The sequence below is a fragment of the Nyctibius grandis genome, chromosome 7 (assembly GCF_013368605.1).
Source record: "Nyctibius grandis isolate bNycGra1 chromosome 7, bNycGra1.pri, whole genome shotgun sequence".
Taxonomy (NCBI): domain Eukaryota; kingdom Metazoa; phylum Chordata; class Aves; order Nyctibiiformes; family Nyctibiidae; genus Nyctibius; species Nyctibius grandis.
The window spans coordinates 36,249,396-36,269,655 of record NC_090664.1 but is presented as its reverse complement, the minus strand read 5'-3'; the positions used below and the strand labels follow the sequence as shown (position 1 = coordinate 36,269,655).

The 20,260-nt window shown below is 39.1% G+C and overlaps 1 protein-coding gene across 1 annotated transcript; it reads left to right on the top strand.

Moving 5' to 3' along the window:
• Positions 1–427: 427 nt before the first annotated feature.
• Positions 428–18,561, top strand: HACD1 (3-hydroxyacyl-CoA dehydratase 1). Its single transcript, XM_068404744.1, has 7 exons — positions 428–759; positions 4,745–4,862; positions 6,101–6,119; positions 6,201–6,289; positions 8,996–9,117; positions 11,387–11,565; positions 13,055–18,561. Exons 1-7 carry the CDS (start codon positions 632–634, stop codon positions 13,135–13,137), a joined length of 738 nt encoding a protein of 245 aa, XP_068260845.1. The 5' UTR covers positions 428–631; the 3' UTR covers positions 13,138–18,561.
• The last annotated feature ends 1,699 nt before the right edge of the window (positions 18,562–20,260 follow it).

Here is a 20,260-nt window from a genome sequence, read left to right as displayed (position 1 = left end):
CTCTGCCCGAGGTCACCCTGGCAGGTGGCTGTTGGGCCTCTGAGATGGGGGCCTGGGCATATTGTACCAGTCAGTCTCTGACCAGACCCCCAGATGTTCAACCTCGGACACACGTTTCGGTGTTATCAAGAGCTGTGGTATTTTCTGTCACTGTTGTTGGGGTGGGCTATGCCCGCCGCTTTTGCCAGACGGTCACCAGCAAGGCTGGAGACGCGGTACCAACCCACAGGGAGCTTCCTCACGAGGGAGGGGACAGCGGCGTGACGGCCGGGGGCCGCGGGCGAGGGCTGGGGGCCGCGGGCGAGGGCTGGGGCCCTGCCCGCCCGGGGACCGCCGGTGAGGGCCGCCGTCAGGCTCACCCGCCCCGCCCGGGGGCCGCGGCCCTGCCCACCCGGGGGCCGCGCCGCACCGCCCCCGGAGGGCTTGGCGTGCCCCGGGGAGTCCCTGCGAGGAGGAAGGAGGAGCGCGCAGCGCCATGTGAGGCGCTGACGGCGGCTAGCGGCCCTCGAGGAAGACAGATGGGGTGAGAGACAGCGCGAGGTCCGGCTGTCAGCGCGGCCTCAGCCCCGCCGCGGAGGGAGCCCCTCCTCCCCGCGGGTGTGCGCCTCTCGCTCCCTGGCCGGGGGGAACCATGGCGTCCAGCGAGGAGGACGGAGGCGGCAACGGCGCGGCGGAGGAGAAGGAGAATGGCAAGAAGAGGAGGCTGGGCGCCCTGGCCACGGCCTGGCTCATCTTCTACAACGTCGCCATGACCGCGGGGTAAGCGGGCGCGGGCACGCCGCGGGCCGGCAGCGCGGCGCCTCAGCGGGGCGCGGAGCCGCAGCGCCGGGCGGCAGCGCGGAGCGGCGGGAGCCAGGTGCAGGGCGGCCGAGGCGAGGCGGGGTCCTGGCAGGCTGGTGTAGCCGTGGGGCAGCCGGCAGTGAGAGCCGGGGGCACAGGGGAGCCGCCGGGAGCGGGGCTAGCCCTTGCCTGCCGGGCATTGCCTAATACGGTGCAGCGCTGCCGGCCGCCGGCGCGTCACCCCAAGCCCGGCGCAGAGGTTAAGTATAGCCGGGACTGGAATGCCGGGCGGGGGTGCCGCGCGGGCCTCTTCCCCCGACACAGCCGCCGCCCCTGCCCCTTCACCGCCGCCCGCCCCCGGGCCGGCCCCCGCGACGCCGCGGCTCCCCCGCCTCGCCGGGAGGTGGCGCCGGCCGGGCCTGGGGAGGCGGCAGCGCCCTTGGTGCCGCTGGGGGCTTCGGGGCGGCGGCCCGGGGCGCTGAGGGACGCTGCGGGCTCGGGGAGAGCTGTCCCGGGCGGCGGGTCCCGCCTGCGGCCGGCTCTGCGAGCTCACGCCCCGGGTAACCCTGTGGTCACTCGTTCAGGTCCGTGAGCCCCGGATCTGAGCGAGCAGAGCTGGCACCGGCTCCCTGCGAGGCAGGACCGTCCAAAGCCGAGCGCGGTCCTCGGTGCCAGCGGGCATTTGGTGATGAGCAGGGGGTGGGCGGAGGGGGAAGAGCTGTAATAACCCAGGGGCTCGTTTGAGCTAGTGTGGTGCTTTGCTCTGAGGAAAGTGGGTATTTATTTTGAATAACTAAGAGGACTCAGGTTTATGTTAGTGCTTGAAGGACGTATTTTCACTTCTTGAAAATCTGCCCTGTTCACCAGGTCTTGGGAAAAAAACTCCTCTATTAATTTACACATGCTTAAAAGAAAACTAAGAACGAACAATTTTATAACTTCTGGGCTGACATTCATCACGAGAACAATTTTACCTTGGTTACCAGTGTGTAACTCTGCCATTTGAATCCCGTGGAGCACCGTGAATACGCTGTAATTGAAGCAGGAGTTCAAGCACTGATGCAGAGAACCAGGAGTATGATCATAATCTCTTTCTTTTCACTAGCATTTGTGAATCTTGAACATGTATTCAAGTCTGTCCATACATTGCAGCAGCACCTTTTGAAAAGTGCTTTTACGCAATGTAATTTTTTTTTCTAGCTGGCAGGTTGATGTTACCTCAGTGAATTCCCAGCCTCATGCTCCATGTGTGAATTTGCTAATGAACACTTGACTCTTGCCACTGACTTTTATTTGTCTGTAGAAGATTATCGAACCATATTAGTTTTAGGTTCTGGTTCAGTATCTCCCGCTTCCTTCCCTCACATCTTCCATTAATATCAAAAGGGATTAAGACATAAAAAATTACATATTTTATGTGGAAACAGAGAAATAAGAGATAGGAACAAATTCTTATAATCTTTTATGGATACAATTTAAGAGAAAAATATACATTTGAAGTAGAGCAATACTTAACAGGGGCACTACACAGGATAAGTAAGTAACAAGAGCAGTATATTTGTCCACTTGTCCAGATAGTGCAATATAGCAAAGTGTTTCTAGAGTTTTAACAAACTAATACATAATTGCATGTTAACAACCATTCTAATAAAAAATGGTGTCCTATCTTACTTTCTAATAAAGGTTTAAGGGATTAAAATGACAGATCATTACCCAATCTTACTGAAAGTCCTAGCTGGAAAGGCTACCTTTGTTACAGAAAGTGTTTTCCGTTTCCTGGTGATATGCAATACTCAGTACACGGGCTTTCCTGAGATCCAAAGTCAAAGCCACTGACAATTAAATAAATTGATCTACAGAAATTCATGTCCAAATAAAAATTTATTTAAGAAAAATGTTTGCAGTCTTTGCTTCTGAGTGTAGTCCAAGATTACTGCTCTCTGCAACCCTTTTGTTACAGAATGAGGTGCAGAAAATGCCTTTTTAGATTAGGTGTGTTATGACTTCTCAGGCTAGGGTTAGGACAGAGAGGTTGCTGTCACCATTTGTGCTGCCAGCTGGATGTAAACTCACTGTCACCTTCCTCTTGTCAAACACTTCACTATAAAACAGGGCAGCTTTGCTGTGAAGGACTGCCAGTGATAGTCTGGTAATTCCTTCTTTCCACATGGTGGGAGGCAACCTCAAATTAATGCACTCAGATTTAAAATCCGTTATAAAATCTAAGTAACACTTGGGGGGGGGGCAAATTTTGGAGCTCTGGCAAATCGGATTCATGGGCTTAAAGTAGAAGGGATCAAGGAGGGGAATCATTCCTACCCTGTGGGGAAGCCTGACTAACTCTATGTGAGTTTGAAATGCCATCATGAAGTGCTGGAACGGGCCACGCCAAGTGACTGCATAGCAGTAGGCACCATGTGTAAGAGTTGTTAAGGGGCTGATACTGAAGTACATGCCATCCGAGGCGAGCAGAGAGCTGTCACGATCCACGCGACTCTCATGCCATTGCAGCATAATGGGTTTAACCAAAGATCAGTATTTCATGGTACCCTGTTTCCAATGTTAGCCAATACATTATGCTTAGGGAAGAGTGTAAGAACAGGAGGTATGTTAAATATTTATCCAAATGTTTATATAAATATTTCTCCAAATGTTTATATGCTCTCCGAATCTGCCTCAGAGTATTTCTTAGACCCCTTTGCTTTGTCACTTGGGCCCTCGCTTAGCCAGAGCTCATGTCGCTGTACAGCGTGTTTGCTGTGGCTTTATGTGGAATGAAAGGGCTGAGTAATTGTTCCCAATGTCATGAGACAAGAAGTTAAGCTAAAGTCATTTTAATTTTTGTATTTTTATTTTTAACTCTGAAAATAGCCATTGATAGCTCTGGTTATGCCTATAAGTCTATATTAAAGAATTTTTATACTTTCTTAGTCTTTGTGGATTGAAACCTGAAGTTTCAAGGCACCTTGCTAGCATGATGTTTGTAAGAATGTGGCATAGCTCTGCATTAAGGATGGAACATATAGTACACTGTTTTGAAAACCTTAATTATGTAAACATGGATTGATTATGTGGAAGGAATTGCATATGCCTTGGGTTGTTATACTGAGTCTGGGCTGGGTGGTGGGGATCAACCCACCACAGTTTCAAAGTTTTTTTTTTTAGTCTCAATTTTCATTTGAGATCTCAATTTAAGTTTTATATCAAATTCCAGTTTGATTAAAAGATACTGTTACTTTCTTTCTTTTACATTGGAAGGGTTATCAGTTGGTAGCATTGTTCAGTTTCCTTAAAAAAATATAAAATATTAGCCAACACCATCAAATGTGCTAGTTAAATATACCTGCCTTTGGAAGCTGGGAGCATAGAGCACCCATCTTTCAGCACTTTGGAGTCTGATTTTCGAAGATGACTTCTCAACACTTTTGAAAACTGAATCGTAATAGTAACTTCAGTTGGACAATCACGAACAGAAACATTCAGATCGCTAGTCAGTTCTGAAAATTTTGAGTTGAGGGGCCATGAAAAATGTAAAAATGATGTGCATAGGTTCCAGCCCTTTACTGATACAAACCTGTGACCCAAAAGGGTGGCTTCAGTGCCAAGTTCATCACGTGTTTTCAAATAACAGTAATTCACAGTAAAGATGCATGAGGATTTAATAGTAAAAATAGTGAAAAGTCTGATGGACCCATGGTTTTGGGGGGTCCCCTCAACTCAAGTCAATCTTCTGAAGGCAAACAAGTAATTCCCTGTCCTTTTCCAGGTAAAGAGATAAAAGAGTGTAATGTTTGCATAACATTATATAATATTTATGTCTAAAGATATTTTTAATAATCTAAGAACACTGACAAGTGAAGAAGCAAAGATATCCTGTGAAGAAAATATTCTACTAAATTATTTACAGTGGATGCATATTTTTAGAATTCTAATTTGAAATGTATCCATTCTCTTTCTTTTGTAGGTGGCTGGTATTAGGTATTGCCATGGTGCGGTTTTATATACAGAAAGGAACACATAGAGGCTTATTCAGAAGCGTTCAAAAGACGCTTAAATTTTTCCAGACATTTGCTTTGCTTGAGGTAAATTTTAAACATTAGTTTGCTTTACTGGAGCTGCATATCATAGGCAAAACACATTGTTAACCTGAATTTAATATCAAAATATTATATTAGTACTTAAAAGTCCTTTTAACTTCATTATTTAATGAAGTTTTTTTGGGGGGCAAGGTGATTAGTTGAAAGAAATGGCACATTTTTTCAAACTTAATTCTAATATTTCTTTAAATCAAATATTGCCTGGGAAATGCTTTGATTTGAGAGTCTTTACCTCAAAAGGCAAAATCTCTGAAGGCATTCCAGCCAGCAGATCAACGCTCTAGCACAGCAGATAGCTTGTCTCCATCTCCAGAGATGATAGCTTCCCTCTTATTCTTTATACTGGGCTCATTATCCTTCTGTGCCTTTCCTGCTTCTGCTTATTTCCAGACTGGATTAATATGCCCATATAATCTGTTACAACAGGGTCTGTGCAAGTTGTGCAAAGTGTTCTTTAAATAATACGACTTTTGCCAACTATGCACTTACGGTCTCAGTTTATGGTACATCTATGGAATTAAACTATTGGATGTATTGAGCACTTACAGTTCTTTCCCAGGCACAGCAAAGAGTGCCTATCTACATTTTAACTTATTTTCTCAATCATCTGCCTACAACATCTGTAGTTCAAGCAACTATTAAAATCATGTGGCCAGCTGTATATAGGCTTTTATGCTATTAAACTTTCATAATAAGTAATTCTACTCAAATCTGTCAAAATAATGAAAAGCACTCTATTTGCTAAGTGTTACTGACCAGAAAATACAATAAATCTGAAGCTTCATACCTGTCATTGGCAAAATTATAACAATGTTATTAATCTGTAATGAATACAGAACATTTTAAAATTGCTATGCTTTTAGCATCCCTTATGTGACTCCTTCCACCCTGTCCTGTAAAATTCCTCTTTGAATAAGATAATGGAAGGGAAGTTTAAAAAATAAATGCTTTGTAAGTATTTAAATATGTAATATATACAATTAATTAGGAAAATAAATCCCTTTCATGTGTTTGCACAGATCAGATACTGAGCCCATCACAGCATTGGTTGCCAGGGCTCTGACGTGTATATATTTCTTTTAAAGACTGTTAGTTGGAGACAAAAAAACGGTTCTCCTTCAGAATTAAGCCTAGATTTATATATATATCAAAAGGCCATATTTATAGTGTAGATAGTAACATATACTGTACATCAGTAACCTCTAACTTATTTTTATTTACAGGTAGTCCACTGTGCAGTTGGTGAGTTCTTTGTTTTAGTTTCTCCTGTAACTAATTAAAACATGAATTGTGGAACAAAGATAGCATGTTTCTCTTTTTAAGGAATAGTTCACACATCTGTGCTTGTGACTGGGGTCCAAGTGAGTTCAAGAATCTTCATGGTGTGGTTCATTGCACATAGTATAAAACAGGTATGTGCGTGAGCAAGTCATGTTTTGTTTATTTTTAAAGAGAAGCTATTAATACAGTTCTCATTTCACAAGGAAAACCAATTTAAAAATTAATGGTACTCCTACAGAGAATACTTACATACTTGAGTGCAATTTTGGAAGTTGGGGTTACAGGATGGAACTTATGTGCTTCTACCCAGACGACTGGGTCTGGGTCTTAGCTGTGAATCAGCGCTATCTTTGACATCGTGCTGGCTGTGGTCTGCCTAAGTGAGATCAATGACTACAGCTATTATTTACCACCAAATCTACCACAGTGTTACCAGTTCCCTTTCAAAAACTTAAATTAGCACTTACTGAATTAATCTAAATGAAAATATGTCTTAATTGAATTTACCTGGATAAACATGGTTGTGATTTTGCACTTTATTTTAGGAACCTTCTCAATATTTTAATGTTATGGTAATATTAACATCTGGTGGCATGCATACTGCCTTGTCTTCATTAAAAATATATCAAGTCATCCAGCATGCCACAGTGACACTTAAGGTCCTGTATAAATGACGATAGTTTATTTGCCTGGCTGTAGGTGGTTATTGTAAGTCTAGTGATTCCTTAGCAGAGTGGAACAAGAAGAGCGCTTACAGCTAGTAGGCAGGACATTCAGTTCAGTTTCTGAGGTCTGCTTTCTGTGAAGGGCATGTAAGAATTAAGTGACCGATTTTGAGTCTGTGCTCCTCAAAATCGGAGCACAAAACTCCTCGATGTCATTGAACTTGGGAAGCTGAGCCATTAAACTGTTTCATCAGGAGATGGCACATGCCTGCCTGCCGATGGGATCTCATAGCACCTGCCTCCCTCGTCAAATCCCTTTGTTTCAGTTCTCAGAGGACTCATTTTCTACATGTCATCTTTTTCTTCACTCTCGCTTTTCTTAACATGGAGTAGGCTTTTCACAGCTTTTGTTGTTGATGTTGTAAGCTAAGTGTTTTCATTTTTCCCTTAAGGCAAAATGTCTCAAAGATGAACAAGTTTTTTATATTGAATGTTTACATGAATGCTGGAATATAGCTCTGCATTTTGCCACATTATTATCTGCAGTGGATTAAATCTTTAGCATATCCAGTCATTTCTTTTGTTTCCTCTGTCTTCAGTACAGTAGGTCAAGCTGTATCCAAGAAAAAATATAACTGAATGTATGTCTGATTGTATTTCACGCTGTTACTGCTTAGCAGGCATGAATGTTCAGGGTCACTTTAGGTGGTGAGAGGCATGTTAGTGATAATAGCCAGACCCAGATCTCTCTACTTGACTGGAGATTTGCAAGGCAACAGATAGAAATTCTCTGCATAGTTATTTAAAGCTCTTCTGCTTGGATTTAGCACTGTGACATGAATCCAAGTTTGGGTTATCAATGTTTGTCTCTAATCACATGAGACTAAGAACAGCCTAATTCTGTTTTTCCCTTTGCTTATTTGTTTGGATGTCATTGAACTTCAGTTGTTGCTATTTGTTTGTGAGTTTGGCGATGGTTTTATATCTCCTTTTCTTTTGTGATGTTGGTGAGATCCTTTCACTAAAAGTGCACCTTCTTTGACTGACACATTGAGGGTGCGATTTTGTGAGATGACGAGCACTTATAATTATTCTTGACTTTTGTCAGAGTTGTGCATTTTCAGCATCTTTGAGATGTAGTAAGCTTTGTCACCATGTTACATTTTATTAAAAAAATAGTTTCCCTTTTTTGTAATTTTAACAAAATTTGTGTTACTTTATTTTATTTCACAGACATCCCTGGAGCTTTTCAGCCTTCAGGCATGGAAGTGTATTACAAAATTCCTCCCCTTTTAAAGAAAAGAAAATTACTTGCGTGTAATTCTTCTTCTCAGAAGGTAGTGTTTGTAATAGATCCCCATGTGCCTTCTCTGTATTTGGGGACTTTTGTTTATTTGTTCACTTAGAGTGCAAATGAACCAATGTTTTGAAACAGCAGATAGATGTGCTACCTACCGATGAGGCAGTTTAATGACTCAGAACTTAAATCTTAAATGGGATTGTTGAGTAAGTTTACCCAAAGCTCCTGATCTACTAACTACTCTTCATTTAGTGATCTTTCTGTGTTCCAGTTGCTTAACTATCTTACAGCTCCCTGAAGTCTGCCAAATTTGGTCTTCTGTGACTAAGTTCCAGTTAGTAGATTATACTAAGCAATTCCTTTCATCTAAAGTTTCATGTGCATTATATGGTGAGGAAGAAGCAAGATAAAAAATAAGAGAAAGTCTAGGAGACAGAGTAGTGAAATGCAGATGGGTAAAAACTGATTAAAAGGAACATACCTTTTGCAGTGTTGTTTTCTTCTTGCTGTTTTGAGGAGTAAGAAAATAAACAAGTAAATCAACCACAAATAAAAAGGGAGACAGTTAGATAGCATAGTGAAAAGGCAGACAGAGGGTAAAGTGGAGGAATAAGTTCAATTACAGGGTTTTGTATTTTGATATTTGCATGATGGATAAAGATTGATCAGTTTGCATAATGTCTGTATGTTAGTAAATACATATGATAAAGAACTATACATGGTAATGGTTTCAGCATATCACTTTTAAGCCAAAACTTTCTTTCTTTACAATACGTTAATTCTGTTCCATATATCTTAAACAGAAGTCTGTTGCAGTTTGCACAGAAAAGAAGCTTAAGTGTAAAAAGTGTTGGTTCTTTATACTTCTGCAGATCCAGAATGAGGAGAGCGTTATTCTTTTTCTGGTCGTATGGACTGTGACAGAGATTACTCGATATTCCTTCTACACATTCAACCTGCTCAACCATTTGCCATACTTCATTAAATGGGCCAGGTGGAGATGTCTTGTGCTTCAGTTTCTCATGGTTCTGTGCATGTTAGTTTCACGCATGCTGAGCTAACACACAGGAGAGCAGATGTTTGAGCTTTGGTTATGTGTCAGCAGAGTGCAAGTCCGTTGCTTGCCGAACTTGGGATCATTGTTACTTGGTTTAAAATGTTAACAATATTTTAGCTGACATTTTGGGGTGTGATTTGTTCTTTGCTTTCTGTGTCTCACAGTTTGAACTCTGCTTTAATTTATTTTTTTTTCTTTATCTTTGGAGTCATCTTTTAACTTAGAGTATGACTCCTTAAGATGCTTTTGAATACAATGCCCAAAATTAATCACCTGTGCTAGTCTTTGTGGATTTCAGGTCTTTGAAAATGTGGGAGTTGTTGTCACTCAATCTGTATGCGTATTGTTACTTTATGAGAAGTTCTGCTTTATCAGAGCTTTTATAAGGTTATGTTCATGTAGTGAAGCTAAATATTGACTTCATTTAGCCCACATAAAAAGTGTGTTCCATATCAAAACTGCTTTGATTTTGAAGCATACTTAAGGTTGGCCTCTAGATCAGATATATTACAGAGACTGCATGTTTATCGGGAGACTTAACTGGAAGAGTAGTATTCTCTCTAGTCATTATTTGAAAAAAACATGTAAGACAAACAGACTTACACTGTTAGAAGGAAAATATCTTACCTACATTCAGTGCAGGCGACTCTTATTTAAAAGAGTGTGTTTGCTTATTTACCTTTATTTTCGTTTTATAGATAATGCAGTTCTGATGCTTCTGATGCACTTTGATATGTCTGATATTTATGTCCATTCTTATAATACATCATCTTTTTTTCTAATACCTAAGGTGGTAGGTGTGGTTATGTTTAAGCACTAAATGGCAAACTTAAAAATAATCAGGTCTGGTTTAATTAATAATTTTTTATGTAGGCTTCAGAAAGAGAAATGCATTCAGAAAGTACTACATTGAGAGATACACTTTTTGCCATCAAGTCAGTGTATCTTGAATGATAGAATTTTTGTTATAATAGACAATAGGGAAAACCGACATTCTCACAGCAGAGATGTATGGTGAAATATACTATAAACAAAACACTGAAAATGTATTGTCTTTTCATAGAATCCAAAATATCCCTTCAAGATTTATGGATAATCAAACAGCACAACTGGGCATAAATGCAGTACTCCAAGGGACCTGGAAATTTCGATCTTTAGCTTATAATTGTAAAAGATTTGCCTGTCCATTCTTAATGGAATAGGTATGCGCTAAATTTTAGTTCAGAGTTTTTACTTTGGGGTTTTTTTCACTGCATAGAGACAGTCTGTGTGTAGGTCATGGCATCAGTTCCTTCTTATACCTCCCCTAATCTGTTCTCTGACCTGTGAGTCCTCTAAGCCTGTTTGCTCCTAAGAGGATTTCATGTTTGGTTGCTGCTGTTTTGGATCTTATCTCTTTTGGTCATGGAGTGCACACTGTACCTTTCTCTTTGTGCGATAGCTCTCATTGCTGTTCTCTGCATGAACTCGAGAGCTGTTCCTTAGGAGAAACTGCATCTCCATGGTGCACAATGCATAAGGACAGCACAAACCCTATTGATTACGTTTTTCATTTTGTCGCCACCTCTGTAGCCTATGGCACTCAAAGCACATTTTTATTTGAACATTTTCTTCCCATTTTAAAACGGTTCTGAAAAGTTTGTGGCACTCTCAATTTTTTCTCTTTTTTTTATTTCCATTTCTGTTAGTAGTAAATATAGTATTATTTGGATTTCCCATGTGGCAGTGGATAAAACAGGCTTCTGATGTTTCTCAGCGTTTTCGTTATCTTCAAAGAAACTACAATACATAGAGTTGACCCTGTGTGCTTGCACTGTGACAAAGATATGTAGGATCACCTGAATTAGGAATCCAGTCCTGGTCTGAATCCCGTCAGTGACAACAGGAACAAGATCAGTAAATTTTAAAAAAAATACATTATTGGAGACTACAAATTTGCGAATTTCTTTACTCTTTAGTATTAGAAAGACATGCAAACATTCTGATACTTCACTGTTTTTAAATAAAAGAACTGAGGAATGCATTCTCTATAAACCTAAGCAACACTATCCAAAGTAACGGAAACTGGTATTCTGTGCCAAGTCAGGATGTGGTCCTTGATTTTGGTGTAAGAACTACTGTAGTACATTGTTATGCCACTAACAATAGCAAGAGGAAATTTTAAATTCATGGGATATTTCTCACAAGGGTTCTTTTTTTAATGCAGATACAACTTTTTTATCATTTTGTATCCTGCTGGAGTTGCAGGTGAACTGCTAACCATATATGCTGCTTTACCCTATGTGAAGAAAACAGGAATGTTTTCACTGAGACTTCCCAACAAATATAATGTCTCCTTTGACTACTATTACTTCCTTATTATTGTCATGTTCTCCTATGTGCCATGTAAGTATTACTTAACTGTAGTAATGCTAACAACATAATAATCAATTATCAGCAATGCTGGAAACACTGCTTGTAGTTACATTTGCTGAACACTTTCTACTATAAAAGCCTGCTTTCTGTCGTTCCAAGCTTTGCTGTGCTTTAATTAGTTAGACTGAAATTTTCTGTCCTGTTATCTTCCTCAGAACATAGGTTGTCTTAAAAATTTCAGTGAAAATGCTAAAAACATTTCTAAGACTTGGACAAAGTAAAATATCTTTTTGCTTACACACAGAAATATTTGTAACTGTGTCGCTGAGAATTTCTAGTGCCTCTGCCACTTTGAAGCAATGGCTTAAAAATGGTCCTGCAAGTTGTGCCAGAGATTTGCCTTTGTTTTATTGCTATTAATATCCATTTACATGTCGCCTCTGAAAATCACCATTTGAGCATGCTTGGGAAAAACTTGAAGCAATACTCTCCAAGATTTAATTTTCACAGAAATCCACCCCCCAAACCTCTCTGAACATACTTCTGTCCCTGCTTCAATCAGATTGTCCTTGTACTTCTGGATACTAGAAGCCACAGATCAGTTGGCTAACCAGAGCTAAGATTAGAGAGACTATCTGTCTTTCACTTCCAGTGTCACTTCCACTGGTACCTAAACAGTGTAGACAAGGAGAAAGCAACCTGATTTGGATATAGCACCATGAATGGGGCTAGACCAAACTAGGCAAATAGAATATTTTAAATAGTCTGGACAATGAGGCTAGAAACAAGGCAAGAGATTAGGGAGAGGCATTGAGAAGCAGGAAGACTGAAGTTAAAAAGGTCTGTGATCTGCATCCATAGAAGGTATTCCTTTAAGAAGTTGACCTTAAACATGGACTTTCACAGTATGCACACACACTGTGAAATTTTTTGTTGGAAGAAATCATGAAGGCCAACAAGAGAGATTTATATGAGTAAAAAAATGTCCTAAGCTATCATAATTTACTAACAGTTTTACAATTGTTTATATAACTTAATGCTTCAGGAATAAATCCGATTTTCTATCCATGAAATAGAAGGATCAAATGTATCAGCAGGATAATAATATAACAGATCTCAGAGGGCCAGGAGAGAGGGAGCTCCTCACTTTAGACTTGAACCAGTAGGGTAAATTTATATCCTCCTCAAAGTCTTAATTCAAACATCCTTACCTTAGCACAGATTTGAAGACTTCAGGCACTGCTGGAAAGTGGTTAAGTCCTGTTCATACAAAGAAAGTGTTGGAAGGAAGTTCCTTAAACACAGCGTATACAGTCAGGGGGCCTTGTCTGACTTTTGAGTAATTATTCTTTTGTAATTCACTGCAATGTTCATGACTTGCTGTTATTTACCTTAACCAACTGCAGCACTGTGTGCCATAATTTTTCCTCAGTTCGTTATTCTGCAAAATTGTATTTTTCCATTAGGTGATCTGTTGCATTTTTTCATCTAATTTGCTTTCTTTTATGCTTTGATCAAGTATTTCCACAACTCTACTTCCACATGCTGCGTCAGAGAAGAAGGGTGCTTCACGGAGAAGTGATTGTGGAAAAGGACGATTGAATCAAGCCGTGTAACTATGGTGCTTTAAATGGAAAAAAGAGGGTAAAAAACCAAAACTTCCTGTGATTTTTCTGAGTCCAAGTTTTAAAACATGGAACAAGAATAAACAACTGTGCATAAAATAGCATGGACTGTATTATTTTTGCAATTAATATATCTTCAGACTTCCCTTTTCATCCTTGGTTTCACTTTGGTTTTTAATTGTTCCTTTCTTCAGACAAATTATTTTCTTATTTTCAATAGGTTGACAAATAGCTTTAAGAATTGGAATAGTTGGCTCCTGTGCTTTCTGTTCTGAAAGGTCTGTTATGACCTGTAGTCATCATCAAGAACAGGAGGAGAGTTGATAAGCTGTACTGAAAGTGAGTCTTCTGGAAAACAGAGCATAAGTTAGGTAATTATGTTTTTCATAGACTAGGTGGCTTAAATGTTATTTAAGCTTTGTATTAAATAATACCTTTCCAATTAAAAGTACTGTTAGCATGTTGTTCAACGTTCTTTGAATTACAGGATCACACTGTAGAATTCCAGAAGGACTTTTGAAAGGAGATGAATTCTTGATTGTCAGTGCAAATTTAGATCTCTCTGTATTTTCATTTGTAATTTTAAAGATATGTAAAATAATAGATATAATATTAACTGGTTAAAAGTATGTGCTGAGGAGTAGACTTGATGTGCCTGCCTTTCACTGGTCAGTGGCTGGAATGGGACTTGTTTGCAGAGGAAGACTGATTGTCAGCATGTTTCCTATTCTACATTTAATTATTTATACAGTAAAATTATGATATACATTTAGAAACTGTAGCTATAGTGAGATATTTAACTTCTTATAAATAGCTAAGCGGGATAAAATATACTTGGAGTAGTGTCTTTAAATATAAATTGTGCTTTGAATCATCCCATTGTGCAATTTTAATTGCTCCCTCCCCATTAATTGTTTATACTGTGTTGACCTAATTCTCTTTAATGTCTTCAATAATCTGCAAGCAGGATCTACAGCATACTAATAAAAGTTTCAGATTATATTACACTATATGGTACCTGAGTAGGAGAGGTCCAACTGAGAGATTAAATGTAGACAAGAATTAGACTCAGCCTAACAGATTCAGAGAAAAGGTAATGCATTTGAGGAAACTTGGATACTTAGTGAGAGAGAGAAGACTGAAATGTAATAACGTAGTAAGAAGCCTTGATAATGTAGGCAACAAAGTTGCTTCTGGCATCACTAATGTCAAAAGAAGAGTATATATGCAGAAGAGCTACATCAAGCAGCTGGAATCAGAATACTCCTTGTGATTGCTGAGGTCATTTTTGGAGTATGGTCTTATATTTTGGGTACCTCAGGGGTGAGGAACTGAGTCAATCTTCTGAAAAGTGAGAGAACAGTAACAAAATTAGTTGAAGTGAGAAAGAAGTCAGAAAGGTTGAGTCATTAAGTATGTATAATTTTTTGTTGTGCAACAAATACATGTAAAGGAAGAGGCTTTCTAAGTATGAAGATGCAGCTAGAACTGATTATATAAAATTGAGACAAGGTAAATATCCAAAGAATATCAGGAGAAAGATCCTACTGATGAGATCAGTTAGATTACGGAATGACACAGTAGTGCTTATCAACACATACAATTTCGTGGCAGGTTTTAAGTTAGATGTAATGCAGTATTGGAAAATAATCTTCCCTTGGCAAGAGTTTGAACTACATACTTGAATAGGCAGTTTCCATTTTTAGCTTCAATGTTTCTATGATAATATAGCTTTTTTGAAAGTTGTAGATACACCTTTTTCTGGTGTATCAGGTAATTTGATGAAAAAGAAAGGATTTACTACGTCCCTAACTTTGAAATTCCATTTTGTGCCTTAATTTGTGATATTTATGCATGTCTTCATTTCATGTAAATTAGTTTCCTTTTAAATGACAGGTGCATAGTGGACTTGAGATAGAATAGTTGTATTTCTTACAATTTTAAAAGGTGTAATCTTTTTATTTTTTAGGACTATTTCATGCAAGGTGCTATAATTTAACTTATTACTTCTCTGTTTTATATGCAGCTAAAATTATTAAAAGTTTAAAATATAAACTACATTTACAACATTGAATCACAAAATAGTTATGACACACATGTTCAGACTAGCAGTTGTATTTGTCCAAAGTTCTTAGACTCCTGTTTTTAAAACTTCACTTAGTTTTTGATCCATGAGGAACATCATAGCAGTTTCTAGAAATATTGCTCAGTTGGCAAGCAGAAGAGTGTGATGTAATATGAGTGACTAAGATTAGATTAAGTTCTATATCTCTTTTTTTTACTATCAGGGCAGCTCACTGAAGACCATAGCTATCAATTCATTGAAAATGCATTGGATACTTTAAGGATGTGATTTTGAAATCCTTGATCGCATGAGTGTGTCCCACAGACACTATTCCTGTAATAAAAGGAATACCTGCACTATAATACTGTATTATTTTTATTTTCATTGTGGCTTGAGGATATTATCATATGTCAATCAAGGAGCTATTTTTGTATCCTTTTGTACCTGTGACATGAAAAAAATACAGCACTGTTTGCTAAAATCTTGGGTTTGCACTTACATAAAGCAACAGTGTACAAGGTAATGATACAATTCTAAAAGTGATTTACAGCTACAGAAGAGTCTTGCTAAATGATAAAAGAATAAAAGCATAGCTAAAAATTACTTACAGTATTGCATTCAGTGTTTCTTAGACCAGAGAGATTGCCATGTAGATTAGTTTACATGGCATGTACTTTAAAAAAAAAAAACAAGCAACATCTTCTTTTCTTCCTCTTCTTTTTTGATTGAAGCCTTTCACTGAAGCCTCAATGTATACCTTTTTTGTTTTAATATCTTTGCAAAGACTGTGAGAATTGCAGGTAAAATCCTCTCACTAGTGACTTCAGATGGGCCAGGATTTTATCCTAGGTAGCTTGCTTAAACTTCAATATAACATTGTGAAACATTTAATTAGCTGTTAAATGGACATAAAAAGTTAAGTATGATTTTCGTATGGTGCTCTCTTTCCAACTTCTTTTTGACACCTGTCTTTTTTGTCTTCCTCTCTGCAATATTCTTAGTTTTCTAAAGCATTGAAATCCTCCTGTTTATGAAAGATTAGAAACGTGTTCAAACATCAGTGTCTTCAATGTTTTGATATAGTCTTTAACAAATTGTTTGTATAAAGGTGTTTTCTTACTTATGCTATATATGTCTTCTGGAATGGATTAATATAGAGTATGACCTTATGAAGCTTTTTGAATGACAATGTATAGGAATAGGCATTTGGAAGGAGATTCCTATTCATCAGGTGACATTTCCTACTATTGGTAGTAATATAAACACACCATCCTTTTTACAAAGTCCAGCTGAAAGCATTTGGATTTCTTGATGTCCCCCCCAACACTCACACACTGTTCCCCGTGGGAAAGGCTGTTCTGGGACAGATTGGGTGAATCACCTTGTTTCACAGCTCTGCCCAGAACGTCTAGAGCCCAGATCCTGGCCTCAGGGCATGGGCAGCACAAAGAAATATGACGCTGATAAATTGCGTCTTCCACATTAGCTGCCAAGAGCTGAGGCCATTGTGAACAGTAGATAGACACCATTTCTCTCAGCTTTCACTACGCAGGATGTGAGAAGAGAGGAAACTCAACATGCTCCCAAACCTTCTGCCTAGGGAGCTCGTGAGATCAGCTAGGAGGATCTCTGTGCACAAAGGGTGTGTTACAGAAAAGGCTTTTCTGCTCCCTTCATCTATCTTATTACTATCTATAAGCCTATACTTCTTGACATACTGGCATGCCAAGGTAGCTATGCCACACTGCTCTCAATAGTATAGTTCAAAATTAACAGCCTTGGAGAAATGGTGCAGTGTGCTGTTTCTAATTCCCTTTGAACAAAACATTTAGCCAGGTTCATGTTAATGGACAGATTGCAATGACAAGTTAACAGGGAGGTGCATGGAGATCTTTTCTGTGACCAGAGGGAACCTACCTTTTCTTATCCAGAAAGAAATATGTGCATTTTAAATCTAGGTCTAGCTACTGCTCTGACTGTGGTACTTGCAGTCTTCAGAGTAGCTTACTTCAGTGGATATTTGGATATTTATATGATTACTATAAACTAGAAAGAAAATAAATTACAACTATTACAATAAATTATAATTTAAGGTAGTTGCTACATTAACAGTTTTTGTGAATTCAGCTCTTACTTAATCTGCCTTAGAAAAAAAATGGAAGGAAAGTTAATACAAATAAGTGTTCTGCACTAGGCAAGAGGGCTCCATAAATCAAAATTTTCAGGCAGGCACACCGGCTACAGTTGTTTATAAAGGAATGGTTAAATGTGGTTTTGAACAAAAAAGTTGAAAGCTTTTCTGAAAATTACATTTTATTTATAATGTGTATTTTAAAATGTGCTCAGAGGTACTGCATTATTTATTACCAGTTTACAATTTAAATTCATGCTGAATTTACACTTTTAATATATGATTAATTGTAGCCCATTAAAATGTTTTATTCTGTTTGTTACAATGACTGTTTAAGAAACAAACACCTCATGTTTCTGCAAAGCTGTGTTCTCTTGCTCAAGTGAGTTGCAGTGTTGTTAGTGCCTACTAAGCTTTGCAAAGCCGTTAGAGTGGCAGGTTAATATTTGCCAGGGATAGCTCCTTAAACATGCTTTCACGACAGCACACCTTAATAGTGGGTGGTACTCTTGGTTCAGTGTCTGGTGCTGCACGCCACTGATGGGGGGTCTTGAGTGCCTCCAGTAGGACTGAAGGCTTTACGGATGTCAATAAGTGATTCATCCTTATGAATTACCAGGCTGAGAAGACCTGTCTTGTGAACTCTTAGGTCACAAAAGTCTGACAAGTGAACTTAAGGCTGTACCAAGACAAACTGTGGAGAACCTGGATGTTGGGTAACTCTGGCCCTCTCATAGGAACTTGCTGTCAAGTTCAGGTCTGCAACTGGTAGTGGCTTTCAAGTCCTAAAATGTAAAATACTTTCTGTGTCATGTTGTATCAACTGAAACACGTTGTCTTTTTATTCACAGCTCTCTTGATTCTCTGTTCAGTCTTGAATGTATTTTATGTCCTTTCAGTTGATGGCTTTGTAAAAGTGTAAGTACAGAAATACTTCTCTAAGCTTATCATGTATAGAATTGTACTTAAAGATTCTTAATAACGTAAATGCACCACAGCTGCTCATTATTGTTAATTTTTCTGAAATGCATTGTCGTTAGCAGTTTACACAGACAGGAAAACAACATAATATGATACTTTTAATCACTTATTTATTTGCAAAGATTATAAGATTTCTTGAGCTATAGATTCAGATATTTGTTTTAGAGATCGTTAATACTGTAGCACTGTAGAAATTCATCATCAATTAAAAGACATGTTCTAAACTATGTTCTATTTGATTTTTTTTTTTGTAGCATGTAGAAGTCAGTTCATACAAATGTTCAGCATATTGCACCAAACTGGTATCTGTTTACAAATATTACAATACTATACTTTTTTTATCTGGAATTATTTCACAAGTGAAAGTGAAGTTGACATCCCCTGTAACATATTTACTATTAGCCAGCCTTCCTTTTTATATTTCTTAAAATATATTCCATTAAAAAAGAGGTAGGTTTGAGTAGTAATATTGGTTTATCAAACAAGAGGGAAAAATACAGAGCATTAAAGAGAATGTGTAGCATCTGTCAACAGTTATGAAGACAATTGCATTACAGTGGTCCTGAAATAGGTATTACAATAGTGGGTATTTCAGTGTTTTGGAACAGGACTATTTTGTGGTATTAACCTTTGAGGGGAGTGGAGGCAGTGAACATCCTCTGGCTGTCCTTTGCTACATGACTAACCATGACATTGCAGCTATAAGGATTTTGTTGCCATGACAGTACGATAAAGCAATATGTGAGTATTCACACCTACTTCTTTTGAATTAGGAATCAAGTGGTTCTAACCCCAAGGAGCTTAACTGCATACAAAGGCTAAATCCTGTTAGTCAGATGTATTATAATGGCGATGTAGATCTCCTAATCTGAAAGTCACAGAAGTGGTTTTCTGATCTAAATTTACAGGACAGGATTTATTTGTCCTGGCCCTCTGCCAACGTTAAGTTTGATTTCTGTAGAAGCTGGTGGAACAACACCCACTGATCTCAACAGGAGTATGGTGGGACGTAGACATTCACATATTCTGTTCTGTGTAAATCTGGATTTACCAGGAAAAGAGTAAACTGTAGCCTCCCTGTTAGCACAGGCTGGGAGAGAGCACATGCTTGTTGCGCATTAGCTGTTGCACGGTAGCTCGCCTGCCTCCCAGCTTTACAGCACGACTGCACCCAGCACTGCTCCCTGTGGAACACAACAAAAGACCAGGAAATCCCCAGCTGTACACTACTATTCCATTATACTAACCTGAATTCAGCAGAGTCATAGAAACTCCATATATCTCCAGAATTATCTTTTATTTCTGAAATTAATCTAGGCCCAATGACACATCTCATTAAAAATAGGCAGGATAGATCAGCCCTCACAGCTGCTTGGGCATTCCAAGCTTGGAATGCTGCCGTCACTGAGCAACTTCGATTTTCATACGTAGCCTCTTGGCGGTCTGTGCTCATACCACTCTCGTAAAATGGCACTTTGCCTGCCCTTAAGTGGCTGTTCCAGGTTCAGTAGAAAAAATTGCAAATGACGAGCAAGACAAGATTCAGATGGGTGTACTGCTTCATACACCAAGCGCTCTCCTGGGCTCTGAAGAGAATCCTGGGTGCGCAGTCAAATTTGTGTGCCTCTTAATTTATCACATAGGAAGTTGCGTTGTATAGTAGAATAGACCTTCAACTCATGAAGGAAAGAAACAAATTTCAGTACTGAAGACAACTGATTACAGTAGTTTATTGTGTAAATTAGCTCTGGGAAGACCATTAAGTTTGAGATTCACTCAGTGACAAAACAGAGACAGAATTGTGGATCTTGCAGCCAACACTTGCAGCCAACTGAAAACCAAGTATTTGTCATTACTCCTGTTTTCATTCAAAGGGAGGTGATACTGCTGAGAATAAAAACCTGAAATTCTTGTCAGAAGGAG